Here is a 21,510-nt window from a genome sequence, read left to right on the forward strand (position 1 = left end):
TAATAGTCTCTGTACAGCGCTGTGGAATATGTGTGCGCTATATAATAACTGGTAATAATAATCTCTGTACAGCGCTGCGGAATATGTGTGCACTGTGAGGGTACGAGTTCCTCAATCACTCAGACACCGAGCAGATGAAACCAGAAGAATGGTTTATTTTCCACAGCACGCACAAATAGACAATAAACAGTGGCAAAGGTAAATTGCAGAGTAGAAAGATATTCAGGTAGCAGGCCCAAACAGACAGTCCTTGTATAGTCACAGTCCCAGATCAGTTCCACAGGGCAAACTATCACTTGTCCACACAGCTGTGATAGCAGAAAACTGTATAAGTCCACAAAACACTGGCAACTCCACAGAAGCGAGGATGAGGCGTTCCACAAGACACAGGTAGAGCATACCTCTGAACCTTAAGACTGCGACTAACCTCCTTCCTCCTCTCTTCTCCTTCAGCTCTCATTCACATCTCTCCCCTCTCTTCCTGCAAACACCAACTTACATCCCAAAGGCACCCCTCTCCCCCTCCCTCAGGAATTCTTAACCCTTCCTATGCTGGGTGCAGTTGCATGAATGTAACAGGGTCTCCTATTACCTGTCCATTGGCTGATTAACTCACTCCGTTCATCTGGCTTTGAAGCTTGTGTACGTGAGGGATTTCACACCTTCATGTAAACAGATCTCTTCTCTGGAGACTGACCCTGGTGTTATCCATCCTTAGCCTCTTGTTATTTGGGGGGGAAGTGTATGTCTCTGCCACTATCTGTCTCTGTTACTAAACAGCCTATAAAGAGGTCCTTTGATCCCTGAACCAAAAACTATACACAAACTGAACAGATTCTAATCTAAGCATTTGGTCGCTTCTAGCCGGACCATTTGTCTCCACATACACAGTTACAATATTTAAGTAATACGCAATTGGGGCTTACATGACTAAAGTCCTGGGAAATACAGACATACATAGGGAACAATAGGGCTAAAATGTACATTAATTACTGTGGAGTAGAGGATGTCACAATTCACTTATCGCCAATGCAATTCCTTCACATTTCCTCCCCCACATTTTAGTCCATGTTCCTGGTGTCCTGGGTAATGGCAAGGGCTGGTCTCCTGGTGTTAGGTGGCACTGGGTCTGGTTCCTGCTGACGGGATAGGCCATCCGCGTTTCCATGATCTTTACCCTTTTTGTGAGAAATAGAGAAGTTGTACAGTTGTAGGGCTAAGCTCCACCTCAGTAACCGTCCATTGTCTCCAGCTGTACGTTGTAGAAAACTAAGGGGGTTATGATCTGTTACCACTGAAAACTCACGCCCATACACATAGGGCTGCAACTTCTTTAGTGCCCAGACGATGGCTAGGCACTCCTTTTCAATGGTGGCGTAGGCTATCTCGCGGGCAACTAGTTTTCGGGAAATAAAGGCAACTGGGTGCTCACACCCATCCTCCCCTATTTGACTTAGCACAGCTCCTATTCCACAAGCTGAAGCATCTGTTTGCACAATGAACCGCCGGCGGAAGTCAGGGGCGGCTAACACTGGGGACCGGGACAAGATGTCCTTAAGCTGGGAGAAAGCCTGCTCGCAGTCAGGGGTCCAGTCAATGTTTCGGGTGTACTTTTTGGTCGTTAGGTCAGTCAGTGGTTTGGCAATGGTGCTGTACTGAGGAACAAATTTACGATAGTACCCCGCTGTGCCCAGGAAGGCACGTACCTGTTTTTGGTTAGTGGGGTGAGGCCACTTCAGAATGGCCTCAATTTTTGCTGGTTCTGGACGAATACGGCCTCCCCCAACCCTGTGGCCAAGGTACAGCACCTCTGCCATCCCCATCTGACACTTATCCGGTCTGATTGTCAACCCTGCCTGGCTAATCTCTGCTAAAACCTGGGCTACATGCTGCAGATGATCCTCCCAGGTCTCACTAAAAATTGCTATATCATCCAGGTAGGCCTGGGCAAACTCCTGACACCCTGTCAGTATGCGATCTACTGTACGCTGGAAGGTGGCAGGGGCATTCTTCATCCCGAAGGGCATGTCAGTAAATTCAAAAAGCCCAAATGGGGTATTGAACGCTGACCTCTCCTGTGCCTCTCTGGTAAGGGGTATCTGCCAGTACCCCTTGCTAAGGTCCAGGGTGGACACATAGCGAGCCATCCCCAACCTGTCTAACAGCTCATCTACCCGGGGCATGGGGTATGCGTCTGTCACTGTCACCTCATTCAGCTTCCTATAGTCCACGCAGAAGCGTGTACTCCCATCCTTCTTGGGCACTAAGACCACGCTGGAGGCCCAGGGACTATTTGATGGCACAATGACCCCAAGCGCCAGCATTTCGTCTACCTCTTTTTTCATCATATTGAGCACCTCGGGATTCAGCCGATATGCTGGTTGCCTAATGGGCCGAGTTGCTCCGGTGTCGACATGATGGGCTGCTACATGAGTGCGTCCTGGCCTGCTAGTGAACTGAGGCCCCACTAGCTCCAAAACCTCCCTCATTTGTCGGGTCTGGGTTTCAGTTAACTGTGTGCCTATGGGCACGGCCTCCACCCCCACATCCTTCTTGGTTGCTGCCAGAATGTCAGGGATGGGGTCAGTCTCTGGGTCATCCATTGGTGGGCAGCAGATTGCCACAGCCCCTATTTCCCTGGTGACATATTTTTTTAATCTATTTATGTGGTAGGTGCCCACCCGCTTCCCGGTTTGATCTAGGGCAATGATATAATCTACCTGCCCCTGTCGGTCCACTACAGTATATGGCCCTGCCCAGGTCGCCTGTAACTTGTGCTTTCGTACAGGTACCAGTACCATCACTTTCTGACCCACTTCCAACTCCCGTTCACGTGCATGCTGGTTGTAATACTTGCACTGCCTTCCCTGTGCCTCCAGCATATGGTCATGCGCAAGCTGCATTAGCCTTTGCAGTCTCTCCCTCATTTGGGCCACATATTCTAAGACCGGAACCTCCGGTTCCTGGAATGATCCTTCCCAGCTTTCCCTGACTAAGTCGAGAGGACCCCGGACCCTTCTGGCATATAGTAACTCAAAAGGGGAGAACCCGGTAGAATCTTGCCTTACTTCGCGGTATGCGAATAGAAGCTGTTGCAAGGATTTCTCCCAGTCTCCCCCCTCTGATTCAGCATATGCCCGTAGCAACTGCTTAAGGGTCGCATTAAATCGCTCACACAATCCGTTTGTTTGGGGGTGATAGGCAGTAGTGCGAAAGGGATGGACCCCAAATTTGGCCCATATGGTCTGCAGTAAGTCCCCTTGAAATTGCGCACCTTGGTCGGTGACCACTTCTTCGGGAAATCCCACACGACTAAAGATATCCATGAGAGCCTGGGCAATATGCTCAGCATCTATGGATGCCAGCGCCACCGCCTCTGGGTACCTAGTCGCATAGTCAACCACAGTCAGTATGTATTTCTTTCCTGTTCTGCTCGGTTTCTTAAAAGGCCCAACAATGTCCATGGCCACTCTCCTGAATGGCTCACTGATCACAGGCATGGGTTGTAGGGGGACACGACGTGGGGGTCCCCCGAGGCGTTGACAGACCCCACATGACTCTCTATACTGTCTTACCTCCTGGTTTATTCCTGGCCAGAAGAAGTGCCGCAGCAGTCGGGCCCGGGTTTTACGAATCCCTAAATGGCCTGCTGAGGGGATGTCATGGGCAAGTGCTAGCAATCGCGCACGGTACTGCTGGGGAACAATTAACTGTTTCCTAGGGACTTCGGGCTCTAATGGGTCTGCTTTTGCTGGCACCCTGTACAGTCTCCCCTCCTCCCACTGAATGCGATCCTCCTGAGTTCCCCAATCACTCCGTCCTGCTGCCCTGCGGAGGCTAGCTAGGGACGGATCTGTTTGTTGGGCTTCCCTAAATTCCACTCTATCTACCTCCCCCAGATTCACGTCACAGTCAAGCAAGTCTGGTACCATGTTACTCACCGGCGGTGGCTCAGGGGCTGTAGCAGTAATTCCTGGTGCTGGCGGGAGAGGGCCCTCAGGTGCTATCTCTCCAGCCTGTGACTGGCTCCGGGTGATAGCTCCCACGAAACAACTGGCCAATCCACCACCCAAATCATTTCCTAGAATAACATGGGTGGGGAGCCCTTCCAGAAGTCCCACGTTCACTTCCCCAGAGTCCTGACCCCAATCCAAGTGTACCCGGGCCATGGGGATGACAGTGATCTGCCCCCCTGCCATGGAGATCTTAATTTTCCGTTGCTTCAGTAGTTGGCAGGGGGGGATTAATTCTGGGCGGATAAGGGTGATGGAGGCACCCGAATCTCTTAACCCCTGCAGTTCCTTCCCATTAACTTTTACAGGCTGTAGATGTGGCTTCATGTTATCCGGGGTGGCTTTTCCAATAGCTGCTACCACCTCCACCTGGTATACTACTTCCTCCGCCTCTGGCGCATCAGGACAGTACTCCCCTCCCCCTCCCCCAAATGATGGTTCCTGGCACACAGCTACTCGAGGCAAGGCATGTCGGGCACCTGGAAATGGTCCTCTTCCCCGGGGGCAATCTCGGCGGACATGACCCACCTTGTCACAGTTGTAGCAGCGACGGGCTCCTGGTAGCTCGGGTCCCCAAGGCCGGGGGTTGGGGGGCTGTGGAGCTGGGCGTTGGGGGGCCGCCGGTAGATCCCGATCTGGCTGGGCCCGTCGGAGATTAGTCTTTTCCTCGATGTTGGCCCCTCTCCACCGAGGCCTGTTAGCTGTGAACTCGTCCGCTAGTTGTGCCGCTTTCTCGGGGGTGGTAGGGGTCCGATCTGCTACCCATTCTCTGATCTCAAGAGGCATCTTGTTCAGCAGCTGCTCCAAGATAAAAGCATTTTTAATATCTTTTACAGTAAGGGCCTGCTTCACGGACAGCCACTTATCACAGTTCCTCCGCAACAGGTTATTAAACTCTGTAAATGAAGAATCGCCTTTTCGGGTTATGGTGCGAAACTTCACACGGTATGATTCAGCAGTCACCGCATATCTAGCAAGCAGGACACTTCGTACCTCCTCATATACCAGCACCTGCTCTGGGCTCAGGGCATGGAATGCTTCCAGAGCCCTTCCTCTCAGACTGGGGAACAGAAATCGAGGCCACTCTGCTGCCTCAATTCCATGCAAAGTCATAACAGATTCAAACATCTGCAAATGGGTATCAATATCCGAACCGGCATCATCAAAAGGTGGGATGTCATTATATCTCAGCCTGGCCACCTGGCTTACTGATGCTGCCGTAGTGGGTATAGAGGACTGCAACCCCAATGCAGCTCCCAAAACTGAGGCTCCTTGTCCCAGAGCTGCCAGCAAGTCCTGCAACTGATCTGCATTTCCAACAGGCAGCGCAGCCCCTGAAGCATTTGTCCTGTTGGCCCCCTGCACCTCGTTCCGCTCTAGGACGGGGTCCTCATCGTCCTCCTGTCCAGGGTGTTCTTGGTCCCATTGTGCCAGCTTTGCCATTAATGCTGCTCTGGTGTCCAATGCCTCAAACTCAATCTGCCTCGTACGGCACAGATCCTGCAGTTGATCCTTTTTGCTGTATCGGTAGCATAGTGGTGCTGGATCCATTCCCTGAGGTGTTTATGACTCGTTGCTCGAAGGTTGGTGTCTGAGTGGTCCCGCTGCTGCCGCCAAATGTGAGGGTACGAGTTCCTCAATCACTCAGACACCGAGCAGATGAAACCAGAAGAATGGTTTATTTTCCACAGCACGCACAAATAGACAATAAACAGTGGCAAAGGTAAATTGCAGAGTAGAAAGATATTCAGGTAGCAGGCCCAAACAGACAGTCCTTGTATAGTCACAGTCCCAGATCAGTTCCACAGGGCAAACTATCACTTGTCCACACAGCTGTGATAGCAGAAAACTGTATAAGTCCACAAAACACTGGCAACTCCACAGAAGCGAGGATGAGGCGTTCCACAAGACACAGGTAGAGCATACCTCTGAACCTTAAGACTGCGACTAACCTCCTTCCTCCTCTCTTCTCCTTCAGCTCTCATTCACATCTCTCCCCTCTCTTCCTGCAAACACCAACTTACATCCCAAAGGCACCCCTCTCCCCCTCCCTCAGGAATTCTTAACCCTTCCTATGCTGGGTGCAGTTGCATGAATGTAACAGGGTCTCCTATTACCTGTCCATTGGCTGATTAACTCACTCCGTTCATCTGGCTTTGAAGCTTGTGTACGTGAGGGATTTCACACCTTCATGTAAACAGATCTCTTCTCTGGAGACTGACCCTGGTGTTATCCATCCTTAGCCTCTTGTTATTTGGGGGGGAAGTGTATGTCTCTGCCACTATCTGTCTCTGTTACTAAACAGCCTATAAAGAGGTCCTTTGATCCCTGAACCAAAAACTATACACAAACTGAACAGATTCTAATCTAAGCATTTGGTCGCTTCTAGCCGGACCATTTGTCTCCACATACACAGTTACAATATTTAAGTAATACGCAATTGGGGCTTACATGACTAAAGTCCTGGGAAATACAGACATACATAGGGAACAATAGGGCTAAAATGTACATTAATTACTGTGGAGTAGAGGATGTCACAATTCACTTATCGCCAATGCAATTCCTTCACATGCACTATATAATAACTGGTAATAATATTCTCTGTACAGCGCTGCGGAATATGTGTGCGCTATATAAATAACTGGTAATAATAGTCTCTGTACAGCGCTGCGGAATATGTGTGCGCTATATAATAACTGGTAATAATAATCTCTGTACAGCGCTGCGGAATATGTGTGCGCTATATAATAACTGGTAATAATAGTCTCTGTACAGCGCTTCGGAATATGTGTGCGCTATATAATAACTGGTAATAATAGTCTCTGTACAGCGCTGCAGAATATGTGTGCGTTATATAAATAATTGGTAATAATAATCTCTGTACAGCGCTGCGGAATATGTGTGCGCTATATAATAACTGGTAATAATAGTCTCTGTACACTGCTGCGGAATATGTGTGCGCTATATAATAACTGGTAATAATATTCTCTGTACAGCGCTGTGGAATATGTGTGCGCTATATAATAACTGGTAATAATAGTCTCTGTACAGCGCTGCGGAATATGTGTGCGCTATATAATAACTGGTAATAATATTCTCTGTACAGCGCTGCAGAATAGGTGTGCGCTATATAATAACTGGTAATAATAGTCTCTGTACAGCGCTGCAGTATATGTGTGCGCTATATAATAACTGGTAATAATAGTCTCTGTACAGCGCTGCAGAATATGTGTGCGCTATATAATAACTGGTAATAATAGTCTCTGTACAGCGCTGCAGAATATGTGTGCGCTATATAATAACTGGTAATAATATTCTCTGTACAGCGCTGCGGAATATGTGTGCGCTATATAATATAACTGGTAATAATAGTCTCTGTACAGCGCTGCGGAATATGTGTGCGCTATATAATAACTGGTAATAATAGTCTCTGTACAGCGCTGCGGAATATGTGTGTGCTATATAATAACTGGTAATAATATTCTCTGTACAGCGCTGCGGAATATGTGTGCGCTATATAATAACTGGTAATAATAGTCTCTGTACAGCGCTGCGGAATATGTGTGCGCTATATAATAACTGATAATAATAGTCTCTGTACAGCGCTGCGGAATATGTGTGCGCTATATAATAACTGATAATAATAATCTCTGTACAGCGCTGCGGAATATGTGTGCGCTATATAATAACTGGTAATAATAGTCTCTGTACAGCGCTGCAGAATATGTGTGCGCTATATAAATAACTGGTAATAGTCTCTGTACAGCGCTGAGGAATGTGTGTGCGCTATATACATAACTGGTAATAATAGTCTCTGTACAGCGCTGAGGAATGTGTGTGCGCTATATAATAACTAGTAATAATAGTCTCTGTACAGCGCTGCAGAATGTGTGTGCGCTATATACATAACTGGTAATAATAGTCTCTGTACAGCGCTGAGGAATGTGTGTGCGCTATATAATAACTGGTAATAATAGTCTCTGTACAGCGCTGCAGAATGTGTGTGCGCTATATACATAACTGGTAATAATAGTCTCTGTACAGCGCTGCGGAATATGTGTGCGCTATATAATAACTGGTAATAATATTCTCTGTACAGCGCTGTGGAATATGTGTGCGCTATATAATAACTGGTAATAATAGTCTCTGTACAGCGCTGTGGAATATGTGTGCGCTATATAATAATTGGTAATAATAGTCGCTGTACAGCGCTGTGGAATATGTGTGCGCTATATAATAACTGGTAATAATATTCTCTGTACAGCGCTGTGGAATATGTGTGCGCTATATAATAACTGGTAATAATATTCTCTGTACAGCGCTGCGGAATATGTGTGCGCTATATAATAACTGGTAATAATAGTCTCTGTACAGCGCTGTGGAATATGTGTGCGCTATATGATAACTGGTAATAATAGTCTCTGTACAGCGCTGTGGAATATGTGTGCGCTATATAATAACTAGTAATAATAGTCTCTGTACAGCGCTGCAGAATGTGTGTGCGCTATATACATAACTGGTAATAATATTCTCTGTACAGCGCTGCGGAATATGTGTGCGCCATATAATAACTGGTAATAATAGTCTCTGTACAGCGCTGTGGAATATGTGTGCGCTATATAATAACTGGTAATAATATTCTCTGTACAGTGCTGCGGAATGTGTGTGCCCTATATAATAACTAGTAATAATAGTCTCTGTACAGCGCTGCAGAATATGTGTGCGCTATATAATAACTGGTAATAATAGTCTCTGTACAGCGCTGCGGAATATGTGTGCGCTATATAATAACTGATAATAATAGTCTCTGTACAGCGCTGTGGAATATGTGTGCGCTATATAATAACTGGTAATAATAATCTCTGTACAGCGCTGTGGAATATGTGTGCGCTATATAATAACTGGTAATAATAGTCTCTGTACAGCGCTGTGGAATATGTGTGCGCTATATAATAACTAGTAATAATAGTCTCTGTACAGCGCTGCAGAATGTGTGTGCGCTATATACATAACTGGTAATAATATTCTCTGTACAGCGCTGCGGAATATGTGTGCGCCATATAATAACTGGTAATAATAGTCTCTGTACAGCGCTGTGGAATATGTGTGCGCTATATAATAACTGGTAATAATATTCTCTGTACAGTGCTGCGGAATGTGTGTGCCCTATATAATAACTAGTAATAATAGTCTCTGTACAGCGCTGCGGAATATGTGTGCGCTATATAATAACTGGTAATAATAGTCTCTGTACAGCGCTGCGGAATATGTGTGCGCTATATAATAACTGATAATAATAGTCTCTGTACAGCGCTGCGGAATATGTGTGCGCTATATAATAACTGATAATAATCTCTGTACAGCGCTGCGGAATATGTGTGCGCTATATAATAACTGGTAATAATAATCTCTGTACAGCACTGTGGAATATGTGTGCGCCATATAATAACTGGTAATAATAGTCTCTGTACAGCGCTGCAGAATATGTGTGCGCTATATAATATCTGGTAATAATATTCTCTGTACAGCGCTGCGGAATATGTGTGCGCTACATAAATAACTGGTAATAATAGTCTCTGTACAGCGCTGCGGAATGTGTGTGCGCTATATAATAACTGGTAATAATAGTCTCTGTACAGCGCTGTGGAATATGTGTGCGCTATACAATAACTGGTAATAATAGTCTCTGTACAGCGCTGTGGAATGTGTGTGCGCTATATAATAACTGGTAATAATAATCTCTGTACAGCGCTGCGGAATATGTGTGCACTATATAATAACTGGTAATAATATTCTCTGTACAGCGCTGCGGAATATGTGTGCGCTATATAAATAACTGGTAATAATAGTCTCTGTACAGCGCTGCGGAATATGTGTGCGCTATATTATAACCGGTAATAATATTCTCTGTACAGAGATGCGGAATATGTGTGCGCTATATAATAACTGGTAATAATAGTCTCTGTACAGCGCTGCGGAATATGTGTGCGCTATATAATAACTGGTAATAATAGTCTCTGTACAGCGCTGCGGAATATGTGTGCGCTATATAAATAACTGGTAATAGTCTCTGTACAGCGCTGAGGAATGTGTGTGCGCTATATACATAACTGGTAATAATAGTCTCTGTACAGCGCTGAGGAATGTGTGTGCGCTATATAATAACTAGTAATAATAGTCTCTGTACAGCGCTGCAGAATGTGTGTGCGCTATATACATAACTGGTAATAATAGTCTCTGTACAGCGCTGAGGAATGTGTGCGCGCTATATAATAACTGGTAATAATAGTCTCTGTACAGCGCTGCAGAATGTGTGTGCGCTATATACATAACTGGTAATAATAGTCTCTGTACAGCGCTGCGGAATATGTGTGCGCTATATAATAACTGGTAATAATATTCTCTGTACAGCGCTGTGGAATATGTGTGCGCTATATAATAACTGGTAATAATAGTCTCTGTACAGCGCTGTGGAATATGTGTGCGCTATATAATAATTGGTAATAATAGTCGCTGTACAGCGCTGTGGAATATGTGTGCGCTATATAATAACTGGTAATAATATTCTCTGTACAGCGCTGTGGAATATGTGTGCGCTATATAATAACTGGTAATAATATTCTCTGTACAGCGCTGCGGAATATGTGTGCACTATATAATAACTGGTAATAATAGTCTCTGTACAGCGCTGCGGAATATGTGTGCGCTATATGATAACTGGTAATAATATTCTCTGTACAGCGCTGCGGAATATGTGTGCGCTATATAATAACTGGTAATAATAGTCTCTGTACAGCGCTGTGGAATATGTGTGCGCTATATAATAACTAGTAATATTAGTCTCTGTACAGCGCTGCAGAATGTGTGTGCGCTATATACATAACTGGTAATAATATTCTCTGTACAGCGCTGCGGAATATGTGTGCGCCATATAATAACTGGTAATAATAGTCTCTGTACAGCGCTGTGGAATATGTGTGCGCTATATAATAACTGGTAATAATATTCTCTGTACAGTGCTGCGGAATGTGTGTGCCCTATATAATAACTAGTAATAATAGTCTCTGTACAGCGCTGCGGAATATGTGTGCGCTATATAAATAACTGGTAATATTCTCTGTACAGCGCTGCGGAATATGTGTGCGCTATATAAATAACTGGTAATAATATTCTCTGTACAGCGCTGCGGAATATGTGTGCGCTATATAATAACTGGTAATAATAGTCTCTGTACAGCGCTGCGGAATATGTGTGCGCTATATAATAACTGGTAATAATAGTCTCTGTACATCGCTGCGGAATATGTGTGCGCTATATAATAACTGGTAATAATATTCTCTGTACAGCGCTGCGGAATATGTGTGCGCTATATAATAACTGGTAATAATAATCTCTGTACAGCGCTGCGGAATATGTGTGCGCTATATAATAACTGGTAATAATAGTCTCTGTACAGCACTGTGGAATATGTGTGCGCTATATAATAACTGGTAATAATAGTCTCTGTACAGCGCTGTGGAATATGTGTGCGCTATATAATAACTGGTAATAATAATCTCTGTACAGCGCTGCAGAATATGTATACGCTATATAACTGGTAATAATAATCTCTGTACAGCGCTGCGGAATATGTGTGCGCTATATAATAACTGGTAATAATAGTCTCTGTACAGCACTGTGGAATATGTGTGCGCTATATAATAACTGGTAATAATAGTCTCTGTACAGCGCTGAGGAATGTGTGTGCGCTATATAATAACTAGTAATAATAGTCTCTGTACAGCGCTGCAGAATGTGTGTGCGCTATATAGGAAACGGTAATAAATAAATGTAACTGGAGTATGGATGATACTAGCTATGCAGCATTATCTCCAGCATGCAGGGCTGGCTCCCTCCATCACTCTCTGACATTATCTCCTGCCTCTATACAGATCACTTCTCCGCTCCGCCTCACTGATTTTAATTAAAAAGGACAAAGAGAAAGCAAAGTGATTATTGACCATGAAACAGCCAAATTTACTGTGAGAGCCGGGCCAACCCCACCACTACACAGCACAGCGTATATACACACCAAACACAGTATATATCTACATATACATAGTATTATCCTCTGTATACACAGGTACAGCGCGTGTGAGGGGTATTATTCTCTATATACAGGTACAGCGCGTGTGTGAGGGGTATTATCCTCTATATACAGGTACAGCGCGTGTGAGGGGTATTATTCTCTATATACAGGTACAGCGCGTGTGAGGGGTATTATCCTCTATATACAGGTACAGCGCGTGTGAGGGGTATTATCCTCTATATACAGGTACAGCGTGTGTGAGGGGTATTATCCTCTATATACAGGTACAGCGCGTGTGTGAGGGGTATTATCCTCTATATACAGGTACAGCGCGTGTGAGGGGTATTATCCTCTATATACAGGTACAGCGCGTGTGAGGGGTATTATCCTCTATATACAGGTACAGCGCGTGTGAGGGGTATTATCCTCTATATACAGGTACAGCGTGTGAGGGGTATTATCCTCTATATACAGGTACAGCGTGTGAGGGGTATTATCCTCTGTATACAGGTACAGCGCGTGTGAGGGGTATTATCCTCTGTATACAGGTACAGCGCGTGTGAGGGGTATTATCCTCTGTATACAGGTACAGCGCGTGTGAGGGGTATTATCCTCTATATACAGGTACAGCGTGTGTGAGGGGTATTATCCCCTATATACAGGTACAGCGCGTGTGAGGGGTATTATCCTCTATATACAGGTACAGCGTGTGTGAGGGGGTATTATCCTCTATATACAGGTACAGCGCGTGTGAGGGGTATTCTCCTCTATATACAGGTACAGCGCGTGTGTGAGGGGGTATTATCCTCTATATACAGGTACAGCGCGTGTGAGGGGTATTCTCCTCTATATACAGGTACAGCGCGTGTGAGGGGTATTATCCTCTGTATACAGGTACAGCGCGTGTGAGGGGTATTATCCTCTATATACAGGTACAGCGCGTGTGAGGGGTATTATCCTCTATATACAGGTACAGCGCGTGTGAGGGGTATTATCCTCTATATACAGGTACAGCGCGTGTGAGGGGTATTATCCTCTATATACAGGTACAGCGCGTGTGAGGGGGTATTATCCTCTATATACAGGTACAGCGCGTGTGAGGGGTATTCTCCTCTATATACAGGTACAGCGCGTGTGAGGGGTATTATCCTCTGTATACAGGTACAGCGCGTGTGAGGGGTATTATCCTCTATATACAGGTACAGCGCGTGTGTGAGGGGAATTATCCACTATATACAGGTACAGCGTGTGTGAGGGGTATTATCCTCTATATACAGGTACAGCGCGTGTGAGGGGTAATATCCTCTATATACAGGTACAGCGCGTGTGTGAGGGGTATTATCCTCTGTATACAGGTACAGCGCGTGTGAGGGGTATTATCCTCTATATACAGGTACAGCGCGTGTGAGGGGTATTATCCTCTATATACAGGTACAGCGCGTGTGTGAGGGGTATTATCCTCTATATACAGGTACAGCGCGTGTGAGGGGTATTATCCTCTATATACAGGTACAGCGCGTGTGAGGGGTATTATCCTCTATATACAGGTACAGCGTGTGTGAGGGGTATTATCCTCTATATACAGGTACAGCGCGTGTGTGAGGGGTATTATCCTCTATATACAGGTACAGCGCGTGTGAGGGGTATTATCCTCTATATACAGGTACAGCGCGTGTGAGGGGTATTATCCTCTATATACAGGTACAGCGTGTGAGCGGTATTATCCTCTATATACAGGTACAGCGCGTGTGTGAGGGGTATTATCCTCTATATACAGGTACAGCGCGTGTGAGGGGTATTATCCTCTATATACAGGTACAGCGCGTGTGAGGGGTATTATCCTCTATATACAGGTACAGCGCGTGTGAGGGGTATTATCCTCTATATACAGGTACAGCGCGTGTGAGGGGTATTATCCTCTGTATACAGGTACAGCGCGTGTGTGAGGGGTATTATCCTCTGTATACAGGTACAGCACGTGTGTGAGGGGTATTATCCCCTATATACAGGTACAGCGTGTGTGTGGGGTATTATCCTCTATATACAGGTACAGCGCGTGTGAGGGGTATTATCCTCTATATACAGGTACAGCGTGTGTGAGGGGTATTATCCTCTATATACAGGTACAGCGCGTGTGAGGGGGTATTATCCTCTATATACAGGTACAGCGCGTGTGAGGGGTATTATCCTCTATATACAGGTACAGCACGTGTGAGGGGTATTATCCTCTATATACAGGTACAGCGCGTGTGTGAGGGGGTATTATCCTCTATAAACAGGTACAGCGTGTGTGTGGGGTATTATCCTCTGTATACAGGTACAGCGCGTGTGAGGGGTATTATCCTCTATATACAGGTACAGCGCGTGTGAGGGGTATTATCCTCTGTATACAGGTACAGCGCGTGTGTGAGGGGTATTATCCTCTGTATACAGGTACAGCGCGTGTGAGGGGTATTCTCCTCTATATACAGGTACAGCGCGTATATAGAGGTACAGCGCGTGTGTGAGGGGTATTATCCTCTATATACAGGTACAGCGCGTGTGAGGGGTATTATCCTCTATATACAGGTACAGCGTGTGTGTGGGGTATTATCCTCTATATACAGGTACAGCGCGTGTGAGGGGTATTATCCTCTATATACAGGTACAGCGTGTATATAGAGGTACAGCGCGTGTGTGAGGGGTATTATCCTCTGTATACAGGTACAGCGAGTGTGAGGGGTATTATCCTCTATATACAGGTACAGCGTGTGTGAGGGGTATTCTCCTCTATATACAGGTACAGCGCGTGTGAGGGGTATTATCCTCTATATACAGGTACAGCGCGTGTGAGGGGTATTATCCTCTATATACAGGTACAGCGCGTGTGAGGGGTATTATCCTCTATATACAGGTACAGCGTGTGTGAGGGGTATTATCCTCTATATACAGGTACAGCGTGTGTGAGGGGTATTATCCTCTATATACAGGTACAGCGAGTGTGAGGGGTATTATCCTCTATATACAGGTACAGCGTGTGAGGGGTATTATCCTCTATATACAGGTACAGCGTGTGAGGGGTATTATCCTCTGTATACAGGTACAGCGCGTGTGAGGGGTATTATCCTCTGTATACAGGTACAGCGCGTGTGTGAGGGGTATTATCCTCTGTATACAGGTACAGCGCGTGTGAGGGGTATTATCCTCTGTATACAGGTACAGCGCGTGTGAGGGGTATTATCCTCTATATACAGGTACAGCGTGTGTGTGGGGTATTATCCTCTATATACAGGTACAGCGCGTATATAGAGGTACAGCGCGTGTGTGAGGGGTATTATCCTCTGTATACAGGTACAGCGAGTGTGAGGGGTATTATCCTCTATATACAGGTACAGCGTGTGTGAGGGGTATTATCCTCTATATACAGGTACAGCGCGTGTGAGGGGTATTATCCTCTATATACAGGTACAGCGCGTGTGAGGGGTATTATCCTCTATATACAGGTACAGCGTGTGTGAGGGGTATTATCCTCTATATACAGGTACAGCGAGTGTGAGGGGTATTATCCTCTATATACAGGTACAGCGAGTGTGAGGGGTATTATCCTCTATATACAGGTACAGCGTGTGAGGGGTATTATCCTCTATATACAGGTACAGCGCGTGTGAGGGGTATTATCCTCTATATACAGGTACAGCGCGTGTGAGGGGTATTATTCTCTATATACAGGTACAGCGCGTGTGTGAGGGGTATTATCCTCTATATACAGGTACAGCGCGTGTGAGGGGTATTATTCTCTATATACAGGTACAGCGCGTGTGAGGGGTATTATCCTCTATATACAGGTACAGCGCGTGTGAGGGGTATTATCCTCTATATACAGGTACAGCGTGTGTGAGGGGTATTATCCTCTATATACAGGTACAGCGCGTGTGTGAGGGGTATTATCCTCTATATACAGGTACAGCGCGTGTGAGGGGTATTATCCTCTATATACAGGTACAGCGCGTGTGAGGGGTATTATCCTCTATATACAGGTACAGCGCGTGTGAGGGGTATTATCCTCTATATACAGGTACAGCGTGTGAGGGGTATTATCCTCTATATACAGGTACAGCGTGTGAGGGGTATTATCCTCTGTATACAGGTACAGCGCGTGTGAGGGGTATTATCCTCTGTATACAGGTACAGCGCGTGTGAGGGGTATTATCCTCTGTATACAGGTACAGCGCGTGTGAGGGGTATTATCCTCTATATACAGGTACAGCGTGTGTGAGGGGTATTATCCCCTATATACAGGTACAGCGCGTGTGAGGGGTATTATCCTCTATATACAGGTACAGCGCGTGTGAGGGGGTATTATCCTCTATATACAGGTACAGCGCGTGTGAGGGGTATTCTCCTCTATATACAGGTACAGCGCGTGTGTGAGGGGGTATTATCCTCTATATACAGGTACAGCGCGTGTGAGGGGTATTCTCCTCTATATACAGGTACAGCGCGTGTGAGGGGTATTATCCTCTGTATACAGGTACAGCGCGTGTGAGGGGTATTATCCTCTATATACAGGTACAGCGCGTGTGAGGGGTATTATCCTCTATATACAGGTACAGCGCGTGTGAGGGGTATTATCCTCTATATACAGGTACAGCGCGTGTGAGGGGTATTATCCTCTATATACAGGTACAGCGCGTGTGAGGGGGTATTATCCTCTATATACAGGTACAGCGCGTGTGAGGGGTATTCTCCTCTATATACAGGTACAGCGCGTGTGAGGGGTATTATCCTCTGTATACAGGTACAGCGCGTGTGAGGGGTATTATCCTCTATATACAGGTACAGCGCGTGTGTGAGGGGTATTATCCTCTATATACAGGTACAGCGCGTGTGTGAGGGGTATTATCCTCTATATACAGGTACAGCGCGTGTGAGGGGTATTATCCTCTATATACAGGTACAGCGCGTGTGTGAGGGGTATTATCCTCTATATACAGGTACAGCGCGTGTGTGAGGGGTATTATCCTCTATATACAGGTACAGCGCGTGTGTGAGGGGTATTATCCTCTATATACAGGTACAGCGTGTGTGAGGGGTATTATCCTCTGTATACAGGTACAGCGCGTGTGAGGGGTATTATCCTCTATATACAGGTACATCGTGTGTGTGGGGTATTATCCTCTGTATACAGGTACAGCGTGTGTGAGGGGTATTATCCTCTATATACAGGTACAGCGCGTGTGAGGGGTATTCTCCTCTATATACAGGTACAGCGCGTGTGAGGGGTATTATCCTCTATATACAGGTACAGCGCGTGTGAGGGGTATTATCCTCTATATACAGGTACAGCGCGTGTGAGGGGTATTATCCTCTATATACAGGTACAGCGCGTGTGAGGGGTATTATCCTCTATATACAGGTACAGCGTGTGTGAGGGGTATTATCCTCTATATACAGGTACAGCGCGTGTGAGGGGTATTATCCTCTATATACAGGTACAGCGTGTGTGTGAGGGGTATTCTCCTCTATATACAGGTACAGCGCGTGTGTGAGGGGGTATTATCCTCTATATACAGGTACAGCGCGTGTGAGGGGTATTATCCTCTATATACAGGTACAGCGTGTGTGTGAGGGGTATTATCCTCTATATACAGGTACAGCGCGTGTGAGGGGTATTATCCTCTATATACAGGTACAGCGTGTGAGGGGTATTATCCCCTATATACAGGTACAGCACGTGTGAGGGGTATTATCCTCTATATACAGGTACAGCGTGTGAGGGGTATTATCCCCTATATACAGGTACAGCGCGTGTGAGGGGGTATTATCCTCTATATACAGGTACAGCGTGTGTGAGGGGTATTATCCCCTATATACAGGTACAGCGCGTGTGAGGGGGTATTATCCTCTATATACAGGTACAGCGCGTGTGAGGGGTATTATCCTCTATATACAGGTACAGCGTGTGTGAGGGGTATTATCCCCTATATACAGGTACAGCGCGTGTGAGGGGGTATTATCCTCTATATACAGGTACAGCGTGTGTGAGGGGTATTATCCCCTATATACAGGTACAGCGTGTGTGAGAGGTATTATTCTCTGTATGCAGGTACAGCGCGTGTGAGGGGTATTATCCTCTATATACAGGTACAGCGCGTGTGAGGGGTATTATCCTCTATATACAGGTACAGCGTGTGAGGGGTATTATCCCCTATATACAGGTACAGCGCGTGTGAGGGGTATTATCCTCTATATACAGGTACAGCGTGTGAGGGGTATTATCCCCTATATACAGGTACAGCGCGTGTGAGGGGGTATTATCCTCTATATACAGGTACAGCGTGTGTGAGGGGTATTATCCTCTATATACAGGTACAGCGCGTGTGAGGGGGTATTATCCTCTATATACAGGTACAGCGAGTGTGAGGGGTATTATCCTCTATATACAGGTACAGCGCGTGTGAGGGGTATTATCCTCTATATACAGGTACAGCGCGTGTGAGGGGTATTATCCTCTATATACAGGTACAGCGCGTGTGAGGGGTATTCTCCTCTATATACAGGTACAGCGCGTGTGAGGGGTATTCTCCTCTATATACAGGTACAGCGCGTGTGAGGGGTATTATCCTCTGTATACAGGTACAGCGTGTGTGAGGGGTATTATCCTCTATATACAGGTACAGCGCGTGTGAGGGGTATTATCCTCTATATACAGGTACAGCGCGTGTGAGGGGTATTATCCTCTATATACAGGTACAGCGTGTGTGAGGGGTATTATTCTCTATATACAGGTACAGCGTGTGTGTGGGGGGTTTTATTCTCTATATACAGGTACAGCGCGTGTGAGGGGTATTATCCTCTGTATACAGGTACAGCGAGTGTGAGGGGTATTATCCTCTATATACAGGTACAGCGCGCGTGTGAGGGGTATTCTCCTCTATATACAGGTACAGCGCGTGTGAGGGGTATTATCCTCTATATACAGGTACAGCGCTTGTGAGGGGTATTATCCTCTGTATACAGGTACAGCGCGTGTGTGAGGGGTATTATCCTCTGTATACAGGTACAGCGTGTGTGTGGGGTATTATCCTCTATATACAGGTACAGCGTGTGTGTGAGGGGTATTATTCTCTATATACAGGTACAGCGTGTGAGGGGTATTATCCTCTATATACAGGTACAGCGCGTGTGAGGGGTATTATCCTCTATATACAGGTACAGCGCGTGTGTGAGGGGTATTATCCTCTATATACAGGTACAGCGCGTGTGAGGGGTATTATCCTCTATATACAGGTACAGCGTGTGTGAGGGGTATTATTCTCTATATACAGGTACAGCGTGTGTGTGGGGGGTTTTATTCTCTATATACAGGTACAGCGCGTGTGAGGGGTATTATCCTCTATATACAGGTACAGCGTGTGTGAGGGGTATTATTCTCTATATACAGGTACAGCGTGTGTGTGGGGGGTTTTATTCTCTATATACAGGTACAGCGTGTGTGAGGGGTATTATCCTCTATATACAGGTACAGCGCGTGTGAGGGGTATTATCCTCTATATACAGGTACAGCGTGTGTGAGGGGTATTATCCTCTATATAAAGGTATAGAGCGTGTGAGGGGTATTCTCCTCTATATACAGGTACAGCGCGTGTGAGGGGGTATTATCCTCTATATACAGGTACAGCGTGTGTGTGGGGGGTATTATTCTCTGTATGCAGGTACAGCGCGTGTGAGGGGTATTATCCTCTATATACAGGTACAGCGTGTGTGAGGGGTATTATCCCCTATATACAGGTACAGCGTGTGTGTGGGGTATTATCCTCTATATACAGGTACAGCGTGTGTGAGGGGTATTATTCTCTATATACAGGTACAGCGTGTGTGTGGGGGGTATTATTCTCTGTATGCAGGTACAGCGTGTGAGGATGTGGTACTTACCTTACATATCGTCAGCCCAGAGGTATCTGTGGAGAATATAAAAATAAATTTTACCATTTATAACAGAAAGCACCATTTAAATTCATCAACAATATGTTTTAACGGTCATCTCTAGGGCGTCTAACTGACCGCTAACTAAGGAGAAAAAGAAGAAAAAAAAGAAAAAGAAAAAGAAAAAAAAAAAAAAGAAAAAAAGAAGAGGAGGATGAAGAGGAGGAGGATGAAGAGGAGGATGGAGGATACAGAGTTGGGGAGTAAGAGAAGGATACAGAGTAGAGGAGGGGGGAGAAGGATACAGAGTTGAGGAGGAGGAGGAGGAGGAGGAGGAGGAGACGACAGAGTGGAGGAGGAGGATACAGAGTTGGGAAGGAGGAAGAGAAGGATACAGAGTTGGGAAGGAGGAGAAGGATACAGCGTGGGAAGGAGGAGGATACAGAGTTGAGGAAGAGGAGAAGGATACAGAGTTGTGGAGGATGAGAAGGATACAGAGTTGTGGAGGATGAGAAGGATACAGAGTTGTGGAGGATGAGAAGTATATAGAGTTGTGGAGAATGAAAAGGATACAGAATTGTGGAGGATGAAAAGGATACAGAGTTGTGGAGGATGAGAAGGATACAAAGTTGTGGAGGATGAGAAGGATACAGAGTTGTGGAGGATGAGAAGGATACAGAGTTGTGGAGGATGAAAAGGATACAGAATTGTGGAGGATGAAAAGGATACAGAGTTGTGGAGGATGAAAAGGATACAGAGTTGTGGAGGATGAGAAGGATACAAATTTGTGGAGGATGAGAAGGATACAGAGTTGTGGAGGATGAGAAGGATACAGAGTTGTTGTGGAGGAGGAGGGGGATACAGAGTTGAAAAGGAAAAGGATACAGAGTTGAGGAGGAGAAGGATACAGAGTTGAGGAGAAGGAGGAGGATACAGAGTTGGGAAGGAGGAGGAGGAGTTGGGAAGGATATACTGCCAGGAGCAGACTGGGTCACGTATAATAAAACAGACAGATCGCCTGGTTATCCATACATATACTGCCAGGAGCAGACTGGGTCACGTATAATACAGAGGGATCTCCTGGTTCCACATTCATATACTGCCAGGAGCAGACTGGGTCACATGTAATAATACAGACATATCTCCTGGTTCCCCATACATATACTGCCACGAGCAGAGTGGGTCACGTATGATAGACGGATCGCCTGGTTCCCCATACATATACTGCCAGGAGCAGACTGGGTCACGTATAATACAGAGGGATCTCCTGGTTCCCCATACATATACTGCCAGGAGCAGACTGGGTCACGTATAATAATACAGATGGATCCCTTGGTTCCCCATACATATACTGCCAGGAGCAGACTGGGTCACGTATAATAATACAGACAGATCTCCTGGTTCCTCATACATATACTGCCAGGTGCAGACTGGGTCACGTATAATAATACAGACAGATCTCCTGGTTCCTCATACATATACTGCCAGGAGCAGACTGGGTCATGTATAATATTACAGACGGAT

At 45.9% G+C, this 21,510-nt stretch overlaps 1 protein-coding gene across 1 annotated transcript in view; it reads right to left on the reverse strand.

The window, feature by feature from the left end:
* GTF3C2 (general transcription factor IIIC subunit 2) overlaps positions 1-21,510 on the reverse strand; it is a 108,147-nt gene that overhangs the window by 23,829 nt on the left and 62,808 nt on the right. Inside the window, 1 exon segment of the mRNA XM_083178975.1 lies at positions 19,996-20,021. Coding sequence (XP_083035101.1) covers positions 19,996-20,021 — 26 coding nt within the window.

The sequence above is a fragment of the Crinia signifera genome, chromosome 3 (genome assembly GCF_055691185.1).
Source record: "Crinia signifera chromosome 3, ASM5569118v1, whole genome shotgun sequence".
Taxonomy (NCBI): domain Eukaryota; kingdom Metazoa; phylum Chordata; class Amphibia; order Anura; family Myobatrachidae; genus Crinia; species Crinia signifera.